Source organism: Sprattus sprattus (assembly GCF_963457725.1).
Source record: "Sprattus sprattus genome assembly, chromosome: 10".
Taxonomy (NCBI): domain Eukaryota; kingdom Metazoa; phylum Chordata; class Actinopteri; order Clupeiformes; family Clupeidae; genus Sprattus; species Sprattus sprattus.
This window is the reverse complement of record NC_137908.1, coordinates 17,279,406-17,303,730: the sequence shown is the minus strand read 5'-3', so window position 1 is coordinate 17,303,730 and position 24,325 is coordinate 17,279,406. Positions and strand designations below refer to the sequence as shown.

The 24,325-nt window shown below is 43.6% G+C and overlaps 3 protein-coding genes across 6 annotated transcripts in view; 2 read left to right on the top strand and 1 right to left on the bottom strand.

The window, feature by feature from the left end:
* The window catches only part of sema3fa (sema domain, immunoglobulin domain (Ig), short basic domain, secreted, (semaphorin) 3Fa), a 51,631-nt gene extending 42,625 nt beyond the window's left edge, over positions 1–9,006 (top strand). For all 3 annotated transcript variants that reach the window (XM_080846388.1, XM_080846387.1, XM_080846386.1), the window contains 9 exons: positions 2,874–2,943; positions 4,022–4,166; positions 4,375–4,597; positions 5,136–5,224; positions 5,338–5,379; positions 5,620–5,777; positions 6,051–6,118; positions 6,294–6,427; positions 6,684–9,006. In XM_080846388.1, the coding sequence (XP_080702514.1) occupies positions 2,874–2,943; positions 4,022–4,166; positions 4,375–4,597; positions 5,136–5,224; positions 5,338–5,379; positions 5,620–5,777; positions 6,051–6,118; positions 6,294–6,427; positions 6,684–7,205 (1,451 nt within the window). In that variant the 3' untranslated portion in view covers positions 7,206–9,006. The remainder of the gene's footprint in view (positions 1–2,873; positions 2,944–4,021; positions 4,167–4,374; positions 4,598–5,135; positions 5,225–5,337; positions 5,380–5,619; positions 5,778–6,050; positions 6,119–6,293; positions 6,428–6,683) is intronic.
* Positions 9,007–10,468: 1,462 nt separating this feature from the next.
* Positions 10,469–14,368, top strand: gnat1 (guanine nucleotide binding protein (G protein), alpha transducing activity polypeptide 1; the record flags this gene model as incomplete). The annotated part of the gene is made up of 8 exons (XM_080846391.1): positions 10,469–10,574; positions 12,135–12,177; positions 12,278–12,419; positions 12,734–12,891; positions 13,084–13,212; positions 13,409–13,538; positions 13,759–13,912; positions 14,178–14,368. 8 exons carry the CDS (start codon positions 10,469–10,471, stop codon positions 14,366–14,368), a joined length of 1,053 nt encoding a protein of 350 aa, XP_080702517.1.
* A 3,038-nt stretch (positions 14,369–17,406) lies between these two features.
* On the bottom strand, positions 17,407–24,064 carry edem1 (ER degradation enhancer, mannosidase alpha-like 1). 2 transcript variants are annotated; one of them, XM_080846389.1, is made up of 12 exons: positions 23,879–24,064; positions 23,377–23,449; positions 23,144–23,247; positions 22,569–22,740; positions 22,137–22,320; positions 21,449–21,623; positions 21,001–21,121; positions 20,535–20,705; positions 20,132–20,205; positions 19,668–19,764; positions 18,879–19,052; positions 17,407–18,369 (listed from the first exon to the last, which is right to left on the bottom strand). In XM_080846389.1, the coding sequence occupies exons 1-12, from the start codon at positions 23,998–24,000 to the stop codon at positions 18,277–18,279; spliced, it is 1,560 nt and encodes a 519-aa protein (XP_080702515.1). In that variant the 5' UTR covers positions 24,001–24,064; the 3' UTR covers positions 17,407–18,276. The 2 variants fall into 2 exon arrangements, with proteins under 2 accessions (XP_080702515.1, XP_080702516.1); XM_080846390.1 differs by having other exon boundaries at positions 17,407–18,366.
* Between the last annotated feature and the right edge of the window lie 261 nt (positions 24,065–24,325).

Sequence of the window (24,325 nt, the reverse complement as noted above, 5' to 3'; positions counted from 1 at the left end):
TTTATTACTCCCGACTCTGCCCAGGAAAATGATTAAGTCGGTCTAATCTTCTTCCAGAGAGGATCCTCCCAGCACTAGCGCTGGGTCCCTGCGAGAGACAGAGAGTGTCCGTGCCAGTGCCAAGCCAGACTGGATCTCCCCAAGCTGCTTCAGAGTCTATGCTTGCTTTGTAGTTTAAGGCAGTGCGCTGATCATAACTCATGCAAGCTCAGCAAATCCTATGAATATCCTGTAAAGGAATAGGATGATATTGGTTTGTGCCCATTGCTCAACATACAGCACTCCACTCGGTACTACCTGTTAACCTGCTGTCATATACTTATCACTGACAACTGTTGCAGGGTTTGAAACTATTTCAAATGTAAATGTTGAAAGTGTTTTTGGAGCGTGTAAGGTGAGGGGGATGCTAGGCACATATTGTGGACAGCTTTGTTAGTGGTCTCTGCACACACATGCTAGACCACCAGAGACTTTAGGAAGAGCTAATGCACTGTGGTCAATACAGGTTCGATTCTTGACCACTGCAGGATGCTTATGTAAGTCGCTTTGGATGAAAGCGTCTGCTAAACACTGGACCTTTTACCTTTGCTCGTGAGAACCCAGTTCCACAGCTCCACGTGCGTCTTCATTTTGGCTGCAGAAATTAAGATGTATGTGGCGATGGAACAGTGTTATTGCTTTTGGCATGTCGAGGCCAAACTGCGGTTAAATGGCAGTGTCAGGGTTCATTTCATAGTTTTTCACAACAGTGCAGTGTGGAGTAGTGGGAGACTTTTATTCTGTGGTGAAGCCTGGGGCTGCTATTGCTGATTCTTGTTGTCTTTCTGCATTGACAACTGACAACACAGGAGTGTGGCTGTTGACCTCGTGTTTTTCCTGGGACCTCCCGTGAGGTCTGCGGGTGACTTTGTTGTCATTCGAGTTTGCTTTTGTCGTGGCGGCGTCAGCAGATGAGGCTGCTGGGAAATCCCCCCTCCGCTCTATAGGGTTGGCCTCTGCATGTCCACTTACCCATGACCAATAGTATGAGGTCATCTCCGCTGTCTTCATCGTGTTCTGTTCTCTCTGCCTATGTCCTTCTCTGTCTCTCTCACTCTGTCTTTCTCTCTGTCTTTCTCTCTCTCTGGCTCTCTTGCTCTCTACCTCCGTCTCCCTCCCATGTCTCTCTGTTTCTCTCTCCACTTCTCTCTGAAACATTCCCCCTTTGTTGGTCTCCTTTGATGGTCATGCTTTCTTTCTTTGTATGACTCATTGTTTTCCATCTCTGTTTTATTTTTTTTTGCTGACAGTTCCCGTCTTGTTGTTTTCTGAGATGTTGTCGCATTCCTCATGGAAGATTGAAGGAGGCCGCTCTGCTGGGCTTTGTCTCTTCTTCTAGTGTTTGCACTATCTCTTTGTCCCCCTCTCTCTCTCTCTCACAAACATTTGCTCGTTCGCTCGCTAAGTCAGCGATTAGCAGTGTCAGCAGACAGGCTGCCTCTGACTCCTCTGCACCTCTGGGCATAGGGGCTTGTGTGGTCTCTCTCTATTACTCTCTTCTCTCCCTCTCTCTCTCTCTCTCTCTCTCTCTCTCTCGCTCTCTCTCTTTCTCCCTCCCTCCCTCCCATATGGTCTCAAAGAAACAAGTCAGAGTGTTGAAAAGTTCTGATCACGGAGAACATGTCAGTGCTCCACATTATTTACACGATATGGTTGCAGGTCATGAAGAAATCACAACGTATTTTTCACCGAGACATAAACTATACACCCTGTCTTTGCTAATAAACGTTGGAACTCTTTGCTGTGATTCTTGTGTACAGTTTAGACATGTCTGATAAATCACGTCCGGTCTTGATCTTGGACTTTATTTAACAGATGTTCTCCAGATTGGGATTCGAAAGTAACAAGGCTGTATCCAGTGTACCCTTTCACCATTGTTTTTTTATGAGGCAGGCAACAAATGCCTTTGTGCTCTTATAAGGGTGCACACACTGCCAGGCTATAACTAATACTACAAGTAAATGAACCAAAAAAGAGGTGCCCGCTGGCCCCTGAATGAATCAACAGACCGAACCAGGCCAACTTTACCCCCTGGGCTGAAGTATTTATTTTTTAATCCGCCATCTCCTTCTCCTGTCCCCCCCCCCCACCCCCCTTTACCCCAGCTCCAGCGCCAGAAATTGCCGTAGTCTGGCTTCAGATGGGTTATGGATATCTCCACCTCGTGCCAAATCCTAATTCCTCTTCTTGTTTGCAGCTCCCACCTGTCACTCTCCTGCCCCGCCGATAAATTCAAACATTTCAAAGGTTTTTTTGTAAGGGAGTACTGTGATTGCGCCCCTCGTGAATGTCAAACAAACTCTTCCAGCTCTACATCAAGATGGACCAGGCGCAGGAAGAGGCCACGGCCAATAGAAAGGGAGAGAAGAAGAGAAGGAAAAAGAGAGAGAGAAGGAGAGAGCCTGTGGGAGTTGAACTGGAGGATAAGGTTTGGGCATGTGGCCTTGGGCACTGAGAGGCTGTTCCTTTCTGTGTGTCACCGTCAGCGCTGAGGTGTCTCGGAAACAGTGTATCTGGCACTCTGACGTCTTGCTGTGGGATAACTTATCTTGCGCCAGAGAGGCACTCCGGCCTGCCTGACACAGTGTGTGAAAGACAGTGTCCATGCCCCTGCACGACTGTTGCTTATTGTGAACAAGCCCTGCTATTCTGCAATGTGATGTCATGTGATAAAGACCATTCATCAGGCGCTTTAATCCAAAGTGATATACAAGAAAACCGTCGAGTTTGCTGCATTTAACATTTTATTTTAGTATGTGTCACACTGTTTATGCTGTCTGAGAAGTTTTTCCGTTTTTGAGTCTAACCAGTGCTTTTGTTTCTCCGTCGGACAGGGGACGTGTTTATCCAGAAGACACAGGACACCAAGAACCCCGTCATCTACGGAGTCTTCTCTGTCTCTGGGTGAGTCAGCGTGATGAATGATCTTTTATGTGCATCTCAAATCACACCTCCACTGGTATCCAGTCAGGTATGGAGGCTGAGGTAGTCTGCCTGAGCATGTAGACCGTCACTCCCTGAATCTACAGTTCCTCTAGACTCCCAGGCGAAAGAAACCTGGCACCTGGCCCACCATATTAGGTTTATACACCAGGGTCTGGATTCACTAAAGCTGAGGCTGGTCATTACAGAGCTAATTACATCCTGGGATCGGTCAGGGGGTCACTAGGGTCTGCCCGGCTCCAATCATAAATACTGATGTTGCACCCTTGTTAAGTGCTTTTGCAGCAGTAGCAGGTTTACAAAAATTAAGGCTCTTTTTATTAGCCAGTTAAGACCCCATTCACCTACGAGCTAAGAAAAAAAAGATTCTCAGCCAGTTCCATAAGTAATGTATTAACAGTCTGCCTATTCTTGGCTGGTCGGCTGGTTGAAGCATAGTTTGCTCTTTGTCCTTCAGTGGTTTTGTCTTTCTTGAGGGCCATTTCTTAAATGACTGTGCAGAAGCTTTTACAGTCCCACACTACTCAGGTTTTTTTTCTTCCTGAAATGCCTGGAGGTGCCTTCTACATCGGGGGGGGGGGGGGGGGGGGGTGCTCCACTCTCTCCTATTCATATTCAGTCAGTCCGCTCGTCCAAGAGTAAAGACTTTGTGTCTTTTTTTCGGCTTGAATTATAATATCATCTCTACTTTTATACGTCCCAGCACGGCCAAATGCTTACATAGAAAGAGCTTTTTCCTGTTGAGCGGAGAGGTTAGTGGTCCCATGTGGTTCGAGTAGACATATCAGTCAGCAGCCCTGATAAATTGAATCTGAATTTTGTGGAAATGATTCAAAAAGGGTCCTTTTTAGGTAGGGAACAGGGGGAAAAGTTCATGCACACTCATCTAGTTAAAAATAATACCTGTGTGTGTGTGTGTGTGTGTGTGTGTGTCTGTAGGTGTCTGTGTGTGTGTGTGTGTGTGTGTGTGTGTGTGTGTGTGTGTGTGTGTGCTCAAGAGAATCTAAGAACCTGTGTGTGTGTTTTTGCCCGTGTGTAGGTCTGTGTTCAAGGGCTCCGCTGTGTGTGTGTACTCCATGGCGGATGTGCGCATGGTGTTCAATGGACCCTTTGCTCACAAAGAGGGACCAAACTACCAGTGGGTCGCCTACACAGGAAAAATACCATATCCTCGACCAGGGACAGTGAGTAGAATTTCACACACACACACACACACACACACACACACACACACACACACACACATTCTATATGCAACTATTCATTATGCTGATACTCACAATCCTGAGTCTTGTTATAATAAAAAGCTGTTTCTACACAGTAAGACCTTTCTGAGTATACAGAGAAAATTACCCATGTTTAATAAACGGATATCCTCTTTTAAAATTCCAGTGCCCAGGAGGGACTTTCACCCCCAACCTTCAGTCCACCAAAGACTACCCAGACGAGGTCATTAACTTCATGCGCAACCACCCCACCATGTACAACGTTGTGTACCCAGTGCACAAGCGCCCCCTAGTGGTCAGGACAAACGTGGACTACGAGTTCACCACCATCACAGTGGATCAGGTGGCCGCCGCGGACGGAAACTACGAAGTGCTGTTCCTGGGGACGGGTAAGTGGGGTGTGGGGGGTGGTCAGACCCTGGCTCTAATTCTGAGCAAGGTATTAGTCTGTGTGTATTTGAAGAAGAGTATCTGTATTACTGTATTGTATCTGTTTTAAGTACTTTTCTCGAGTGAAGTAGGGAGCCTACTGTGTTTAGATACTGAGAAGCCTTTTAGGGTTCCTAAGTTGAATGTCTGGATGGTATCTGATCTCAGCCCTCTTCTAACTGTTTATTTTTTGTGAGAGTGTATTTTCAGTTGAGTAAGTGATGTAAGATGACACGAGGTGTAATGTCTTCAGGGAGAATTTGAAAGTTCTTGGACCGACTGTTAGACTGTTTGTCTACCTGGAAGCATGTGTCAGCTCTGAGATGATTATCAATGGGGAGGGTCTGTTTAGTTTCATTAAGGTCAGGGAAAATGTGTTGTATAAGACACTGGCTTTCAGCTTTCATCATATTTAACTTCAAACACTCCCTGCTCTCTCCTTCTCTGTCTCTCCCTTTCTCCCTCTCTCTCTCCTTCTCTCCTTCTCTCCGTCCACAGACAGAGGAACCATTCAGAAGGTGATTGTTCTTCCCAGAGATGACCTACAGACAGAGGAATTAGTGCTTGAGGAGGTGGAGGTCTTCAGAGTGAGTCCTCCATTTTTGCTATTTTCCCTCAATTCGTTCTATCCCCATCCCACCTTCTATCTTTTTACAATTGTCTTCTATACAATAAAACATGTTTTTATTTTAACTTTCAGGTTCCAACTGCAATAACCAGCATGAAGATTTCTCCCAAAAGGGTATGTATTTGAAACTATTCGCATGCATACTTAAATCAGGTGCCATAGTAATATCTATGGTTTCATAGCATTACATACATCTTGACTTTATAAGGAAAAAATGCCAAATGCATTCAGCATATATTTACTAGAGCAGCGATTCTTGGCCAGCTAACATGCTGTTGTGTGGGCAGCACATTACAGTGGATGAGAGGGGATGAGTAGATCTCCTGACCCCCCGGTGTCTTTGTCTCCCTACAGCAACAGCTGTATGTGGGCTCGGCGGTGGGCGTCACCCATCTGGTGCTGCACCGCTGCGATGTGTACGGCGAGGTCTGTGCCGACTGCTGCCTGGCCAGAGACCCTTACTGCGCCTGGGACGGCAAATCCTGCTCCCGCTACTCCGCCTCGCAGAAGAGGTAGGGTGTGTGGGTGTGTGGTGTGTGTGTGTGTGCGTGTGCATGTCTGTGTGCACACGCATGTCTGTGTGCACACGCATGTCTGTGTGTATACGAACATTTGTATACTTAAATTGCTCTTCGACATATTTCTCAATCATTTTTTTTTTAAATCTTACCATATACTATTCCACACTGTGTGTCTGTAAAATGTAAGTTTCTGTCTACGTCAGTTTGTGTGGATCATATTGTAATGATTCTGTGGGTTTGGGAATGTGGATCTGACCCCTCCAGGCGCAGCCGTCGGCAGGATGTAAAGTACGGCAACCCCATCAGACAGTGTAGAGGCTACAACTCCAACGGTGAGATAAACTCACTCTTCCCCTTTTTCGTCCTAATGTATTTCCATTTGATCGTTTAACTACAGCTGAAGAAATTCTACATGTATGCCGTCTAGACTAGAAAGAGCATATAAACATTCAGAAGGGATCTCTCTCTGGAGGAGAGGATATGATGTCATGTTTGAACTAATCACAGCTAATAAGAACACCCTGGAGATGGTGCAGTACGGAGTGGAGGGAAGCACCGCCTTCCTCGAGTGCCAGGCCAGGTCCCCTCATGTGTCAATCAAATGGCATCTCCAGAAGGAGAACAGCGACAGGAAGAAAGAGGTAGGCCGTTCTCCTCCATGGCCCCTTTCACATATTATGTCTGTTCTGTTTTATGTGAAATGTGCCGAATTAGCTTTTTCTAAGTGGAGCTGAAATGGAGGACTCTGGGTGGGGCTTAGCAAAGGGTCCTTATCACTGACTACTACAGATAACATGAATGAGCCTTCTGCCTCTAGCATGTTATTGTATGTAATTATTTGAGTGCGTTAGATGGCTCTTCTGCATATTCACTAGTTGTTATGTGTGTGTCACTCAGCTGCGCTGTGACGGGCGCGTGGTGCGGACGGAGCAGGGCCTGCTGCTGCGCTCGCTGCAGATGTCCGACAGCGGCGTCTACCAGTGCACCTCCACCGAGAACAACTTCAAGCACACGCTGGTCAAGCTGCAGCTGCTGGTGCTGTCCTCGCGCACGGCCAACGCCGCCCTGGCAGAGACCCACCAGCAGCCACAGGGCGCCGCCACCGCCTCCGGCCCCCAGGCCCCCGTGCTTACCCACCCACCCTCCTCCAGCGCCTGGACCCCCACAGCCGAGCAGTACAAGGACCTGCTGACCCTGCTGAGCCAGCCCGAGATGAGCCTCATCAACCAGTACTGCCAGGACTACTGGCAGCACGGCGAGCCGATCCCACTGGTCGGCGGGCCCCAGGGCGGGGTCGGTGGCGGAGGTGGAGGCGGCGGCGGTGTCATCAAGCGCAAGGATCTGAAAGAGCTGAGGGAGCAGCGTAAGCCCCGCAACCGGCGCCACCACGAGGGCAAGAGCAGCGTCACCGAGACATGAGGGCCGAAAGGGACACTCCAGTGCGTACATGAACATACAGCCACACACAGTCACACCACAACAGCCCCATGTCTTCTCTGTCTCTCTCTCCTACACACACACACACACACACACACACACATACACACAGACTCACACACATAAACACGTAAACACTCATACACACTGTCTCCCTTCTCTGACTATGGTGCCAGGAAAAGGCCTCTGAGGATTCATGCATGGAGTAAAGCCAGAGAGAGGAGTTGGGGTTGAACAGGCACACGTGGTATTTATTGTAGCTTGTAAATAGTCAAGGTTCTGTGGATTTTATTTGTGCTCAGACTGGGTACATAATTTTCTTTTTTTTTGTGTATAGGTCCTTTTGTGCAAATATTTTTTTTGTTTATCATTGTTATTATTATTCTTATATTTATTATTAATGTAGTAATTCTATATCAGATGGTGTTATTGTACAATGAGTGTCCTCTCTCTGAGGGATAGAAACAGCTCCATCACATTTCTGTACCTATACAGCGGACTGCAAAAAAGAGACTCATGTGAAAATGTGAACCGGCGGAGCCATTTTGAAAGGGACTGCAGAAAGGTCAAGGGTCACTGTGGAGTGCACTGCAGACAAGAGAGTGAGAAAGAGAGCGAGAGAGACATCCATGGCTCCCCTTCTTTGCACAGCTGTTCAGGTTCTCAGAGAGACCAGGAGGCATTTCACTGGACGTGTGGAGAGGAGGAGCTCCCCCTACAGGCAAGAATAAGGCAGTGTAAGGCAAATCTCCTGTCGCCTGCCACCACAAACCAAACCGTTTTGGTAACTCTAAAGGCTTCTCTCACCACAAACTTGCTACATATCTGTTTTATTTTTTCTCTCTTTTCATAACACAAGGTATCCATTCGTTAGTGTTCTTGTGTAGGTCTCCCACTCTCTCTGCGTCGCTTCTTTTTCTCAGCGTTTGTTTACCTTGCCTGATCCAGAGTTTTATTGCAATGCAATGTTTGTTGATTACTGTGTGTAAATATTAATATTGATATAGCTCCTGATAGACCATCACCAACCCCCTTGCTGAGAATGATCTGCATTGGATGATCTGACCCAAGTTTTAGTCCAAAATATCAAGGAGTGGGCATTCTTCCAAGTATCTACTTAATACAGCACAATAGCATGCTCACTAATTGGGAGTTTATGGCATTAATATGGCAGTTGAAGCACTTTTTACAACTTTAGAAACTCATCAAGGACATGGTGTGGGGAAACCAGAAAGCTCAGTTTCTGATTCCCGTTCATTAGTTAAACCCAGAACGAAACCATAGGAAGCTGGCTTTCACTCTGCATGAGATGTACAGTAACTGTAAATATGTTTAAGAAATATTGCCGTAGATTACGTCTGTGGAACCTCTTTTCTGTCTTTCTTTCATTTGTGGTGGTGACCAGTGACTTGTACCACAGGGGAAAGCAACCAGGGACTCCGTGTTCTCAAAGCTAAAAGTGTAACCCTGAAGAGGTGATTGTATGGATCTTCCTCAAGCCTAACTCTTCCTCATCCCCGGAAGGTCACAACAGATGGCTGTAAGAGGAATATGCGAGAAAGATGTACTGTTTTTGTAAAGGAAAAAAACACATTGGTGTGGTTTGTCTCATTTTGTCCTGTTTGTCTGTTAAATTTTTATTTTTTATTCTTGGGGTTTAGTAAGTTTTTATGGGAAATTAAAATCAAATCTACAGAGTTGGATGTACTACACAGTTGATGTTATTGTAATGACTTGACCGTGTACATTTCTCCCCTCTCTTTGATGTTGCAAACTGATTAAAAAAAATAAAGCTCTATATTTTATAAGAATATTAATTTCATTTATTCAAATCTGGCCAGAAAAAGAAATGAACATTGATGTAGTTAACACAGTGGTTAGAATGCATGACTGGTCGAAGTGAGAGAACTGTGCCATAATCATGCAATGCTTGACTGGGAGTTCTCTGGGAGCTTCCGTTGTTTTCCGGTCCAGTGGTACAAAGCTCACTAAGGCCTTACTCCTATACACTCACAGCTTGGAACTCTCAGCCACATTATGTGCAGTTCCTTTCTGTGGCACCTCTGGTAGCGTAAACATCAGGCACATGTAAACTTCTCAGTCCCGGTAAGGATCCATTGTCCATTTATATATATATATGTCAATGTGTTCTGTCAGGTGAGATGCATAAGCTGGTTAAGATCATACAGGCATCTCTGCATGGAAAATAGTATTTGAATTGATCCCCAGATGAGCGTGATGATGCAGAAGCTAATGCACAACAATATATGGGAGGTTCTTCCAGGACATTCATACCTTGGAGTGAACTCCTATCTCTGTTTGAGATTCGGAAGCTAAATGCATGGTGACATTGCATAACTTCAGTATTAAAATGAATCATTAAATGAAAAAAAAAAAAAACACTCAGCAAGCTTGTGGAAGAGAGAAGTGAGCTTGAGCCCAATAGGAGTGCTTTTGAATAGATCTAGATCTAGCCATACAGCAAACCACAACCATCTCATTATGAGCATGTTGGGCAATGACATTCTTATTCTTTAATTTGAAGCTAGGAAATTAAGGATCTCAAAAGTAACACCATATACTGATACCAATATACTCATAATAATTCACCATGAAAGCCAGAGAGAAAGTTACTGCAAGAGCTGCAATTTCAATTTGTTTCAATAGGTTTCAATTCTACTATTCATGTTAACGTGCTGTACATAAGATGGCAAAACAGACACTCTTAAACATGTGAAAAACATCCTCCCTCTCTCTTTATACGATAGTATAAGTTGACAGTTGTGAATGTATCTGTGCATGTAACTGTGTTAGTTTGGCATTGGTGTTTTTATTCATGGAACCCGCCACCTTTGTAGCTCTGTAGTCTGGTACTCGATGTGTCAGCCTCTGTCTTATAAAGGCCAGCGAGATGAGTGAAGGGCAGGATTAGAGTTGAGCCGCTGAAGGGACCTTCCGCTGAGGGCAGCATATTCTCCTAAAGCTGGGAGGAGGTCACCTGTGCCCCCTCCACTTCACAGACACCGCCCTGGTCGGAGTCCTGTCCTTGCCTCTTATTGGCCTCCTGTGCCCAGGTGGCCAGCAGAACACCCGAAAGCCATTTAGAGAAAGGAGGACTTTTACTCTGCCCGTCAGTCTCTACAGGCAGCGGTAGGCAGCTGAGAGGTACAGGCTTGCAGGTTTGTTCCTCAGACGATTCCAAGCTCATCCAGGCCAACTCTTTGGGCGCCTCTCGTTGAGTGGAGATGGGGGCTGGAGCCAGCGCAGAGGATAAGCACTCCAAGGAGCTGGAGAGGAAGCTGAAGGAGGATGCAGACATTGACGCCAGGACGGTCAAGTTGCTGCTGCTCGGTAAAGTCTCACTGGGTTCACTGTGATGAGGAGGGATAGGGGTGGATTGGAATTCATGGTGTTAACCCCAGAATAAAGGGTTATACAAAGAATGGGTAGCTCATCTTCTTCAAGGGAAACAGATTGTATACTTCATATATCAATTTCATATGTCAATTATTTCAGTATGCAACTATATTTCTTAGATCTTTATGTGACAACAGAGTTATTTGTTGTTTTGCGTTGTTTTTTATTAACTCAAGCCTAAAATTGTTAGTGCTAAGAAGGTCAGTGAGAGTTTGGGAGTGCCAAAGGGTCAATCACAGCTCTACAGACACCTGCAGGGATGTGTCATGTTCACAGATTTGATCAAGGACTTACAGAAGGGATCTATCTCTCTGCCTATTTGGGTCAGGCATGGAGAGGGCAGCCCCACACATTATCAGTGAGGGGCTTAGGACAGGAGTAATGAGATCCAAGCCTCTTATAGTGATCCTCTCAAGAGCAAACATATAAGAGGGAGGGAGGGAAAGAGAAACAAGTGCTAGATGATGATCATGAAAACGTTTTGTGTGAAAGAAAGAAAGAAACATATCAATTGCCTTGCTTGTGGTACCCAAATTAATCCAAAATCAGACTATGAAACAGTTTGAAAAGAAAAGGCAATAATAATAATAATAATAAACTTAATTTGTATAGCACCTTTCATACAAAACAATGCAGCTCAAAGTGTTTAACAGCAAAGAAATTACGTGCAGAGAAATAGCATGCACAGTGATCCACATAAAAATAGACATAAAATAAACATCAACATACAAACTGGGATAGGTGCATAAACATAAATAAATAAATAAATAAATAAAATAAAATAATAAAATGAACATAAAAACATAAAGATAAAGATAAAGATAAAGACAGGGATGGAGGGCAAAGATAGAATACATAAATTCCATAACATAAGAGAGAAAATGAATAAAACTGCAAAGATATGGTTTATCTATCCCCTTAATATCGCATTATATCGTATAGATAGTTAAAGGCTAAGGTGAAGAGATGCATTTAAAAATGTTAAGCGAGCTAGCATCCCTGATATCTAAAGGCACTGTGTTCCATACCTTTTGGGCGTAATTGAGAAAGGCTGCATCCCCGATTTTCTTATGGCTGTTGCTGGCACCCTCCAATAAACCAGCATTAGATGATCGCAGTGTTCTTGAGGGCAAGTATTTGACTTGGGAGTTTGCAATGTAACTTGGTCCTAGCTCATTGAGGGCTTTGTATATAAGGAGAAATACCTTAAAATCAATTCTAAATGTAACTGGAAGCCAGTGCAGAGCAGCTAAAACTGTATTAAAAATATTAACGCTTCCCATTCAAATTATACTGACAACGTGTCTGCAATATATAAGTATCTGTTTCAAAAATAAATGATGATGACATTTTATAGTTTTATAGTTCAGCTGCGGCCCACAAATGTGTTTTGAACATTTTGAAACAGGGCGCTCTTCCCCTGAAAAGTGTCCAGTCTTCCTTTTCTTTTGATAAATTGACCAGTGAGAGCTAATCTGTCTCTTTCACCTCTAGGTGCTGGTGAATCAGGCAAGAGCACCATTGTCAAACAGATGAAGTGAGTGTGTTGGAAATACAACGTATGTCCAAAATATTGAACTACACTGGACGATGTTTCTATAAACCCTTGCACTCATGTATCCATCTGTACCCAACAGAATTATCCACAAAGATGGTTACTCCCTGGAAGAGTGCTTGGAGTTCATTGTCATCATCAACAGCAACACGTTACAGTCCATCATGGCCATCGTGAAGGCCATGACTACTCTCAATATGGGCTATGGAGATCCTGCTACATCAGTAAGACTTCAACAGGCTCCTTGTCATACTATAATAGCATACACAAAGCCAATTCAATTTAGTTATTTGTTTACATAGTGCCAATAATGATTTAAATTGTCTCAAGACGTTTAACAGAGCCTTAAGCCTGAACTCCCTCCAGCAAGCACTTGGGTGACGAATTTCCAATCACAAGGAACAACAGTGCAGTGTTTGAGCAGTAGTTTCAAAGCCCTTTCTTCAAATTCACATTTCTATGTTGAAGACATTGTGGTTCCATAGAGTAGTATGCCCGTTTGTGTCCGAAGCTTAAATGTCCCTTTGTGTGATTGTAGGATGATGCCAGGAAGCTGATGCACTTGGCTGATACTATTGAGGAGGGCACAATGCCAAAGGAGATGGGCGAACTCATCATCAGGCTGTGGAAGGACACCGGCATCCAGGCATGCTTCGACAGGGCATCTGAGTACCAACTGAACGACTCTGCTGGATAGTAGGTTTTTCAAAGCCCCTTTGCCCAAAGCGAAAACAAAATGTTTTTTTGAGATGCACTTTATTCATTATGAACACAATATGCCACTAACATTACATTACATTTACCAAAAAATTACAGTCAAAATTAGATTTCACATATTTATATATACAACCTGGGCCCCAAAAAATACATTCTCTCTCTCTCTCTCAGCTATCTAAATGACCTGGAACGGATAGTTCAGCCTGGCTATGTGCCCACTGAGCAGGATGTGCTGCGTTCTCGAGTAAAGACCACTGGTATCATTGAGACCACATTCTCCCACCATGACCTCCATTTCAGGTGAGCTGACATCAATAATCAAACTCAAAGCACTGAATCATGACTCTGCTTGTGCAATGAAACAGTCCCCCAAGAAAACATCAGTTCTTTTAGAAAAAGCCTTTTTTTCTTAAATATATGAAGCCCCTAACTTTTCTGAGCTCAGTACACTCATGCTTACTCACACTAGTCACATACCTCCTTCTTCCTCCTGCAGGATGTTTGATGTGGGTGGCCAGCGCTCCGAGAGGAAGAAGTGGATCCACTGCTTCGAAGGTGTGACCTGCATCATCTTCATTGCTGCTCTCAGTGCTTACGACATGGTGCTGGTGGAGGATGATGAAGTGGTGAGCGCCCCTGCCTGCTCTATACTGACTAGAGCTTTTACATAGACAATAACAACCTTTTTGTTGAGAATCTATAGCCAAATAGTTTCAAGCAGCCTGTGGAATTTATCTTTGAAATATGTGATATATGGGATTAGTTGCCAATGAAGTATGATAATAACTCTTACACACTTACCTCTGATAAACATCAGTTCCCTTTTGTCTGTCTCTCCTCCCAAAGAACCGAATGCATGAGTCCCTCCACTTGTTCAACAGTATCTGCAACCACCGTTACTTCGCCGCCACCTCCCTTATTCTCTTCCTCAACAAGAAAGATGTCTTCGTAGAGAAGATTAAGAAGGCCCATCTCAGCATGTGCTTCCCTGACTATGATGGTGAGACATTTTGGATGGCTCCCATCTAACTACATACACTGCACTAGAACACAAACCTTCGCAGACAACACAACAGACAATATGATTGCAGATCATCATGCAATGTTTATATAATATCGTATAATGGATATACACCTTATAACGTGTTTTTACATTATGAGTGATTTCTGTACAGTGTGTGACATGGCCTACTTTGTACACATTTTGAATGGCACTCAAAACTCAAGATTCATTTCAAGATAGTGAACTTGATGTCTACCTACAGGTCCCAATACCTATGAGGATGCTGGTAACTACATCAAGCTCCAGTTCCTTGATCTCAACCTGCGGAAGGACATCAAGGAGGTCTACTCCCATCTGACCTGTGCCACTGACACAGAGAACGTCAAGTTTGTGTTCGATGCCGTCACCGACATTATCATCAAAGAGAACCTCAAGGATTGTGGTCTCTTCTAAAGAGGGACACACCTTTGGCAGGCAGGGGAGAGGCAGGTAAAACCCTATCTTCCTATCTCCCCAAGAGACTAAAGTCATGTAGAACCAACATATGCTGAAAAAAATCACTGCAATACCACCATTGTATGAAGTTTCCATAACGGAGAGTACGTTAAAACCAACTGCTCTTATTTTTCTGTTAGGTGATTCTACGGATCCCTACGGAGGTCAGAAGACACCATCTCACTGTTAGACCCCCACAACAGACGCACACACACATCCACACAAACAGAAACATGACACAAAACACCAAAACAAACAAAGAACTATGGTTTCCATCAAGGTGTATAACCGTAAGGCTTTATTTGCACCATGAGATGGAGAGGTAATGTCAGAAGACGCATTACTGGTCACATGTTGTATTTACAGAGAGCAATGCTGCTAGTTCCTTATAGACTGTGGAATGGAAACTGGTGTATCTGTAGAATATTCTTTCAGGAGTGTACGTCTATGTATGTGATAGGTGTTTTTTTTCAGATTTTTTCATCAATTCATTTAAATGTTTGACTGGGCCTGATTAATCCAGGAAATCACTTAGTTACATATGGCCAAATGACCAACAACACCTGCACATGCACTTCAGTTTGTAATCTGATGGAGGAACTGTGAAGTGTATTTAAGTTAAATATATATATATATATATCTCCCCTTCATTGACACATTACAGAATGCTGCATCCGCGTCATGCAGAGGAACAGTAGTTTAGCTGGACAGAAAACGCAAAATCAAGCTCTTTGCACAGAACCTCAACCATGAATAGAGATCCAAGCTGCTGCTTTTTAATTATATTTTCTGTGTAACCTTTTGTAACATACCAATGAATCATGGAAGCCATGGGGCACCATCTGGTGAGGAGGAATGAAGTCTGCGTTAAGAGGCTAGTTTGAGCTACAGCGTCTCTCATCTCTGAGATGCAGAAGTCAACCACCAGCACTGCGTTACGCAGAGACGTTCTGTACCTGGAAATTGTCTAATAAAGCTACTGTAGGCACCCCCAGTCTATTTTTCATGTGTAATTTGTTTTATTGGACCAAGAAAACATCATTTAGCTATGTCAGCTTTGTACTTATTAATCTCCACTTGACAAAATATCACTAAGTCCTCACACATACATACAGTTTGGTACACTATAACTACTGCAACAACACAGTACAAATGCTTTAGCACAACAATAAATCAGTTTATTGCAATACTTCTGGACGTATTGTTAATATGCCCTTGCATGTACATTTGTTATCCAAAGCATGCATATTAAAATGATGGTACACATGAGGATTCCTGAAACATTTGTTTTACACAGTAAAAGATGCTCAAACACACCAGATTAGTGAAAGGGAACATGAATACTCAAACATCGGTTTGCTGTTCATTAAGCCTGCGATCAAAATGTTGAATTGAGACAAAACAAGAAAAAGACATGATCAACAAATCATTATCCAAAGACATCCTCAAGTACTTATACAAAAATACATCCCTGAGTTTCCTCTCTCTCTGATGTGCAAAATCAGTTTGCAAACAGCCAAAAAGGCAGGATTTTTTCAGACACAGCTTATTGACAGCCTTTGCACCTGAGGGCTGCCAGACCACAAATACACCAGTATGAACCTCTCACCTAATTGGAACAGCCCAAAAAAAGGGGGGGACTAGTCATCCATGAGTTCATATTACGACATCTGGAGAGGAAGCCCAGTCATTCGGAGCTGTGTGAATAGTTGGCAAGAGGCATTCTGCATTTTACACAGCATGTGAGCAGGGGTTCAACCATTATTTTTTTGCAATGTGAGAAGAATTATGCAGGGCCAGCAGACTCTGTATGATCTAAGGTAAAGACTAAATCGGTTAAAAAGGAAAATAAACCCCTCACCAAAAACTCACAAACGTCCTTTAAAATTTCCCACCGTTGGGCTGACAATCATTTAGCCATTTTTATTCGAAGATTAGTCATTAATTAGTTCCAATAGTCAACGCACACTGAGAGATACTATTTCTAACAATAACTCCACTTCTTTTGCAGCCCTCTGATTTAAGACAGATATTTGTTTTGAGAGAAAAAAAAAACCTCATGGACCACTGATTCACTGACAGGCAAAACTTCACAGAATGCCAGTGGGAAGAACTGCAACTATATGCTGTGCTACCAAAAAGATATTGAAAATTAGCATGGTCATCATTTGAGGGAAGAAAAAAGGTCAGTTTTATTATTATGCCTTTTCAAGGCTTTATTTCAAGTCACTGAGCCTTGTTCAGGGTCCCAGCATGTGGGTATGCCCACCAGCGGTCTACTCTACAGTCTACACACTGTCCAGCACACTGAGGAGAATTCTAGAGAGGACACTAGAGAAAGGCACCATCTACTAGGTCAGGTCCATCAGATTGAAAGAATAACAAAATATTCACACACACAATTACATTCAATTGCAATTCATACATGCTTCTTGTCAATGCAGAATGATACCACCAAATATGTCATGCGTCGTATGTCAATGAGGTGGTTGTGCAGTTCACCATTACTGGTAATGACTGCTATGGAGGCACTGTGCTGTGTTTTGGCTATATGACATACAGCCCTTTACCATCAGAGAATACTAGAATGCATAGAATGAATGCAGTTCAAGGACCTTCCTTTGGGAGAGCTGCCTGTCCCAAAGACCCCTCTATGCAAGCAAAACTCAGAGCAACAAAACAGTGACCCGACACTACACACCTCAACAAGAACGCCCCAACTCCTGTTGTGATGTGTGTTGAGAACAGAATCAAAGAAACCCTCCCAAGACACAAAAATCTCTTAACAGTGAGCACTGTATTTGGAATGACAACTGAGGTCTGGTATAGCAAGACCATTTGTAGAACGCTCATAACAAACCCTTAATATTTGCATGCCTCCCCACACATTCAGAGGAGTACGGTGACCACCCAGATTAATGGTATTGTGGCATGGGCAAAGAGTACTGCCTGTGACTTCGCTCACTGACTGCAATCAGTGTGGATACCCTTCTTCCAGCAATCACTGTTAAACGGGTTAAAACTAAATATGTTAATGACTTATTTCCCTTGTGCTTCCTGAGTGATAGAGGAATACCTAACAACCACTGTATGCACCTCAAAATCAAGTTAATCCCTAAAATATACATCACATGAGTGGCTATATGTCCTCTAATGGCTATATAATTAGGATGATGAATGAGGCGTTGGCTACATACTGCATGCAACTGAAGAGTCTTGAACAGCATACTAAAGCAGTTGGAATAACATTAAGGCTGGAATTACTGTCAGGCATTCTTATGCCAAATACTATTAGGCCCCAAAAATTTGGCAAACAAAAGTCCTCACATGAAGTTTTTTCTCTCCATGTTTTGTCCGAGTTTAGGCACGCTGTCCATGACGGTTACAACACAAACTCTTAGCACTGTAAAACGCAGCTCTTGGAAGGAACTGGTCCTGTGTTTCATAACGTGGCACTGTGTAGTTCTGTGCAAAATGTTTGCTCTGCATTGCATTACACAACATGATCGCCTTGCTCTAACTTCAAATGATCCTGTGTGATCTTATCTCTGGGAGACTCCAAACCAGTTCTTCCAGAAGAAATACCCTTTAGAGCAGGCTTGGCATAACAAGCTATTGAGTCCCACGTTGAGAATGTCCTGTTGTAGAGTGTCTAACAGAAGGCAAGTAAAAGAAAAATCATCACCGACAGAAAAACAAAATTCTTAGATAAATGCAGATTGTTATAAAATATATTAGTTTCTTGTACAAAAAGGGTGAGGTGAAAAGAAGTCAAGAGGTATAAAAAAAACGAGTTTTGTGACGAGAAAGGAGTTCTCCTGAAGAGTCAAAGGCAGCTGCAGCAGAGATGAGGGTTGGGTGGGGCCTTAGGACAGGCCAACCATGTGGTCTATCTGCCTCATGTAGACACTTTTAAGAGGCAGGCCAAAGCGCCTCTCCTCTGGGATCCGCTCACACTGCTGGCACACACACAACAGGTCACTCACTCACACATAATCATTTAATTTGCCCAGTAACACCACTGTTATAAAGTCATGCTAACAACAAAGCCTTGTTTGCCAAGTGAGAGTCGCACCTCCAGCCTGAGCCTTTCCAAAACCTTGTGCATTATAACCTCAACCTTAACATATCACAGGAGATGCCTTTTTACATTTAGAGGAGGTCATGAAGGCTGCAGGTGGAAGATGCAAGTGAACCAAAATGTGAAACGGCTCCCGTGGTAACTACTCAAATCAATGGACATGATATTATAAGTACCGTTTTCTACCAGTTAGCATGCTGTTCTACCAGCTGAATGACTGAATAAAGCTATTCCCTCAGCCATTAAGGGGGTTTACATTGCTGCTGAGCTTGGGTTTCTGGGGTGTAATAGTGTAAGACCACTGAAACCACATTGACCCCTGCATTGTTCACATCGGCAATGCAGACTTGAGACCAGAATGTATCCACCATGGAGCCGGGGACTCACATTGCTGGTGTTGGCGGGGTGATGATGGGGAGGCTCATCACAAGGCCCGTCACAGGACTGCAGGTGGCTCCAGGTGTGCTCACGGAAGCGTGGCTGAATGGGCACCACGTGGCCCTCGGTGGTGAAGATGTGGCGGCTCTCGGAGTCGTGCAGCGGGTTGTCCTCGTCAAAGAGCTGAACCACAGGGGCCACAGAACCAAAAACGAATTCACAGCCTGACACATCCACATGTGTACCCGTCATTCATTCATTTATTTATAACCCCGACAGATCCACATGTACACCTCATTCATTCATTCAGTCATTCACAGCCTGACATCCACATGTACACCTCATTCATTCATTCATTCATTCACAGCCTTACATCCACATGTACACCTCAGTCATTCATTCATTCACAGCCTGACATCCACATGTACACCTCAGTCATTCATTCAAAGCATGACACATACACATGTACACCTCAGTCCTTCATTAATTTATAACCTGACATATCCACATTAAGCCTCAGTCATTCATCTAATCGTTCATTCATTTAAAGCCTGACACATCCACATGTACATCCATATGTACACCTCCGTCAGACAGCCTGACACATCCACAAGTCATACCTGTCATTCATTACATATGGAAACCATGCATCACTCTTTCATACCTGCACACAACCTGTGAGTCATGCTTGCTCTTTTCACAGCCACACATATTCCAATGCATTCATTCTACATGCTCACAGGTCCTTGACAGATAGGCAAGAAGCTGGAATGGCCATAGATGAGGCTGAGCACTGACCAGGTAAAGGTATTTGCAGGTCTCACTGAGGAAGAAGCTCTCCATGCGGTCCTCTTTGGATTTGTCGACCACGTGGTGCAGAGTGGCATAGCCACACCTGTTTGGAGGCGACAGAAGCACATTTCAGCATTGGTCGAGCACACACACTTGGCATACTTTACACACATCAGTCAGCTGATGACCAAAATTAACACCTTGATTAAACAAATGCTGAACAGACACACAAAACATATTTGCATCTTTGTGAGACTTATTCCTGCAAAGCTTTGTGCTATCAACAAAGCTGAACAAGATATTCTGAACGTTACTAGACATTCTAATCAGAGTAATTTCTTCTTTTGAGTAAGATGCTTATTCTGACAACAATGTCCAACCATGTCAGAAAAAGCATGCAAGCATTTTGCATACATAAAGAAGCAAGATTATGGAGAACAAAGCATCTTCTTCTCAAAAATATTACTTACTTGACTTTGGTATTCTTTTCAAGGCTTTGGAGGATATCCATTCCTACATGCAGGTAAAAGGGGTTCTTTGTTGCCTGCATGAGGAAGAGAATGTTTATTTTTCTGATCAGTGAAAGCTATATATAGCTATGTACAACTTGGGCTCATCTGCATGAATGCTAAAAGATATTTTTCCTTTCTCAAAGTAAATGATTGCCTCTGGACAAACCAGGTAATAGCAGTTTAGCATGACAGAAACCCTACACCTGCGTTAAACAGGTTTAACTTGAGGAAGTCCCATGCTGATATGCAATTATAGAATAAGAGGCTCTAGTCTGACATCACAGCTCTGAAATGTTATTATACCTGTGGGAGAGGGGAGTGCTGATTTTTTTAGGGGAAGAGAACGGCTGTGGAGGCTTACCTGATAGAGCAGGTAGGTGGACTCCACCAGCTCGGGCCGGAGTGGGTAGAAGAGCACATCAGGGGTTTGCAACTGCCAGTTGTAGCGCTCAGGCAGTGCTCCGAAGCGCTTCCAGATGGCATAATAGAAAGCATGCAAGCAGATGGCATTTTCCACATCACCACTCAACACCTGCAAAGAGTAGAGTTAACATTTTAAAAACTGAGAGCCAAAGAACAAGACTGGGTTTAAAGAGAAGGAAAACATATAATGTTCTTTTGACATTCAATTTTTTCATTTGTTGGCTACATCTTCAGTTATTGTACCAAAACTAGAGCTAGATTATTTCTGTGCTTCTTATTGAAATCTAATCTCTAGAGGTGAACTGTAAAAGTGAGAAGGGTTGAAAAAGAGAGGTGAAAAGACAGGAGTTAGATGACAAAGAGGAATAAGGTAAGGAGGTCGGGCTGCGGCAGGTGGTGCCCACCTGAAGGCCTGGGAAGAAGGCCTGTAGGGAGTCGATCCAGGTGTTCATGATCTGGCCGCTGAACATATTCACATTGACGTAGAGTGGAGGGTCGCCCTCACCCTCGTTACACGCCTCCCTCCTGCAGAGATGCACATGTGTTATCACGGAGCGTGACTCGACACGTCATGTCGTGTCTCTCATCAAGCGCATGACTAGTAATGTCCTTCACAATTGCATCCGTCATCCTCAGCCATAGCTAAGCTTGACATTGCACAGTGACATAGACTGTGAATTGTTTGACGCCTCTCTTTCCTGTTAATTGCTTTAATGCTTCCAGAATAAGGCCAAAGGGGATTTAGCTACCACATACTCACAGTCAATGTACTTCTTACATGCAGGTACATTAGAGAATAGACTTAAGTCCCACCTCCCAGTGATTATTTCCCAGTTTGTCTCAAAGACTCACCCCCTCCTGAGATGAATCTGAATGCTCTCATAGGCTGCACTGAACATGCGGTAGTCCTCCTTCTCTCCAAAAAGGATGTAAGACTTGAGCAGGTACTCGTAGAAGGAGTCCATCCCTGCACCCAGCCCACTCTGCTTGCTCACCCATTGGCCTGTCTGGATGTTCACCACATTTCCTTAGGGAGGGAGGAAGGGGGGGGTAATATGAACAGGCAGGTGAGTGACACGAAGAACCGTGAACAAATAGATATGGGAAAAGAACATACTGAATGCATAGACACTGAATAGTACTGAATGCATAGACACAACCAAAGCACCTTGCACCTTGAATGAATGAGTCGATGGGTGAAGAAGCAACTGTTGAAGTAAACATGCTCCATCTAAGCAGTGGTGAGTGGCTTCAAAATTACACATAAGATAGCTTCTGATCAAATATCCACCAGCACTGAATGAAATGTCATACATAAAAAAAAAAAACGTATTGTTTTTGTTGTGTGCTGCATTCAAACAGCTCTGTGGATAATGTTAAAATTATATAAAATAACATTTTCACATGCAGAAAGAGACTCAAATGTGGTGTGAAAGCTCAACCCCACAGTTTCACTTCTCTTTACATTATTACCACAGGGATGCATCTCAGAGAGTTAACTTTGTATTTAAACAAGCCTAAACCTAGATTGTGGCCTTACCCAGCAGGCCAGTTTCATTGCTCCTCAGGCTCCAGAGCGCACGCACAGCCCGCCTTGCCACCCACTCAAAGGTGGAGTCTCCGATCAGGCGGCTAAGGATGCCAAACTCCACCAGCAGAGACCCTGCTCCTGCAGTGCACGTCTCATTGATACTGTCGGGAGGAACGCCCTTCATCAGGTTCACCTGCAGCCACAATGCCATAAACCCACCATTTTAAAATCGATCCACCACACCTATCAACCTTCTTGACATACAGGACATTTTGTTTAGCTTGTTTAGCTTAGAAAACAGAGTACTTCTATGGATAAGAAAAGGAATATTGTAAAGATATTTATCATTTTGAACACACACACACACACACACACACACTGTAGAAATAAGCTGATCACAGTTGATACAAATTGTATCTGGTCTGTGCTGCAGGTGCTTACCCTGGGATAGGGGATGCCTGTGTCAGTGTTTTCGAAGGCTGGAAGCAGTCGGACAGCCAGGTCATGGGCCATATGCAGGAGCTCGTTGTCATAGTCCTCCAGGCTCACGTCTCCAAAGGGTTGGTGTTGGTCTGTCAAGAGAATGTGAGCTGAGATCAGACTCCCAAGAATCCTACAGAGGGGGGCAGAAGGTAGAATGAGACAGGGGGACATGAGAAAAGCCCGGGGAATGATCCTAATGTTAATTACTGTACAGCTAAACAAACAGGGATGAATGCTTGTTGCACATCACTGGTCTCTGAAGCCCTCAGCCATCTGATATCGGAAATGGAATTGTCTTTCAGAGTGGAACCAGAGACAGTCAAAACTGTGGTTTACAGATTACAGTTCATTCCTTCTTCTAACATGCAGTGAACCTAAACCATTATGGCCAGCAAACTGTCATTAAAATAAAGCCTACACAAACGTCTCCAGTAAGTCACCTGAATATTGCAGGAGAAAAAGACAAGCTTGAAAATAAAGCTACAGATTATAGATGTAGATATATATAGATTAGATGAGAAATAATGTTCAACCTTATGTTGGCCTCAAACACTTGCACAGTTGAGTCTTTGTCGAAGGACACAGTGTCAATCACCAGTTTGACAGCTTTGTGGAACTCGGACACATTTCCAAGAATCTAGGAGGAAAGACAAGATCCAGACAAGTTCCAGTTGCTCTAGAGTCTAAACTATATTGAACGGATTGGTCTGAATTGGGTGTTACTTGTCCACAATAATATTACAATAATAAGAAAACAATCACCTACCAGCAATGTATCCAGTGTATCAATAAGGGTCAAAGAGTAGTTGCCCAAAACATCGTTGATATTGATGTTGGACCTTAAAGAAACAGACACATTCTGTGCTCATTAGATGGAAATGTTATATGGTGATGATTGTAGTATTTAGCAGACGCCTTTGTGCTATACATGTTATTTAATGTCTTTAGCAGTATATTATAAGAAAATGTGTTTGGACCATTTTAGAAAACCGATTTATCTTGCTGGCTATCCCTGACTAGGAATCTAACGTCAATGCTGCCATTGTAGCTACTGAAGGTGGCTAGCTAACCACTTCTACGGTACTGGTCACGTTAGATGTCAATAAAGAAACTGAAACATTTCATGATACTTCATTCACTATGAATCTCCAGCTAACTGGCCAGCTAACCAGACAGATAATTAGCTGCCCATTATCATTAGCCAGACAGCTAATCCGCATTAGGCTAACCGTGCGCCGATACAGTTTCGAGAAGGCAGGAACACGTACGGGTTAAGAACATCAGGTCCCCTTCCTTGGCAGTCAATCGGGTTAAGTTCATCCTCTGGGAAAGCATATTTCATGTAATTGTCATATCCAAAGTAGAACATGTCTTTCGCTAAAAGTCTCATTTCGGTCTTGAGAGTGTCCGGGAAGGAACTATACTTCCTATCATATTCGTCTCTGCCATCTTCAAAGAAACTAAGATAAGATTTTTGGGGAGAATTTTCTCCAACCTTCGGGCAGGTCTTTCCTGGATCAATTTGACTGCTATAACGTTTTCTGGGACCATGTATTTGTCCTCGGAGATGCTGTGTCGCCATCCTTCAGAAGTTCGATTTTGTGCAAATTAAAATTGAAATTGATTGGGAAGTTGAAACCCCAGCTAGGTCCCAACCCAAACGCGAGCCATAAAACACAACTGAGAGCCAGTCTTAAGAAAAGTAAACCAAGCAC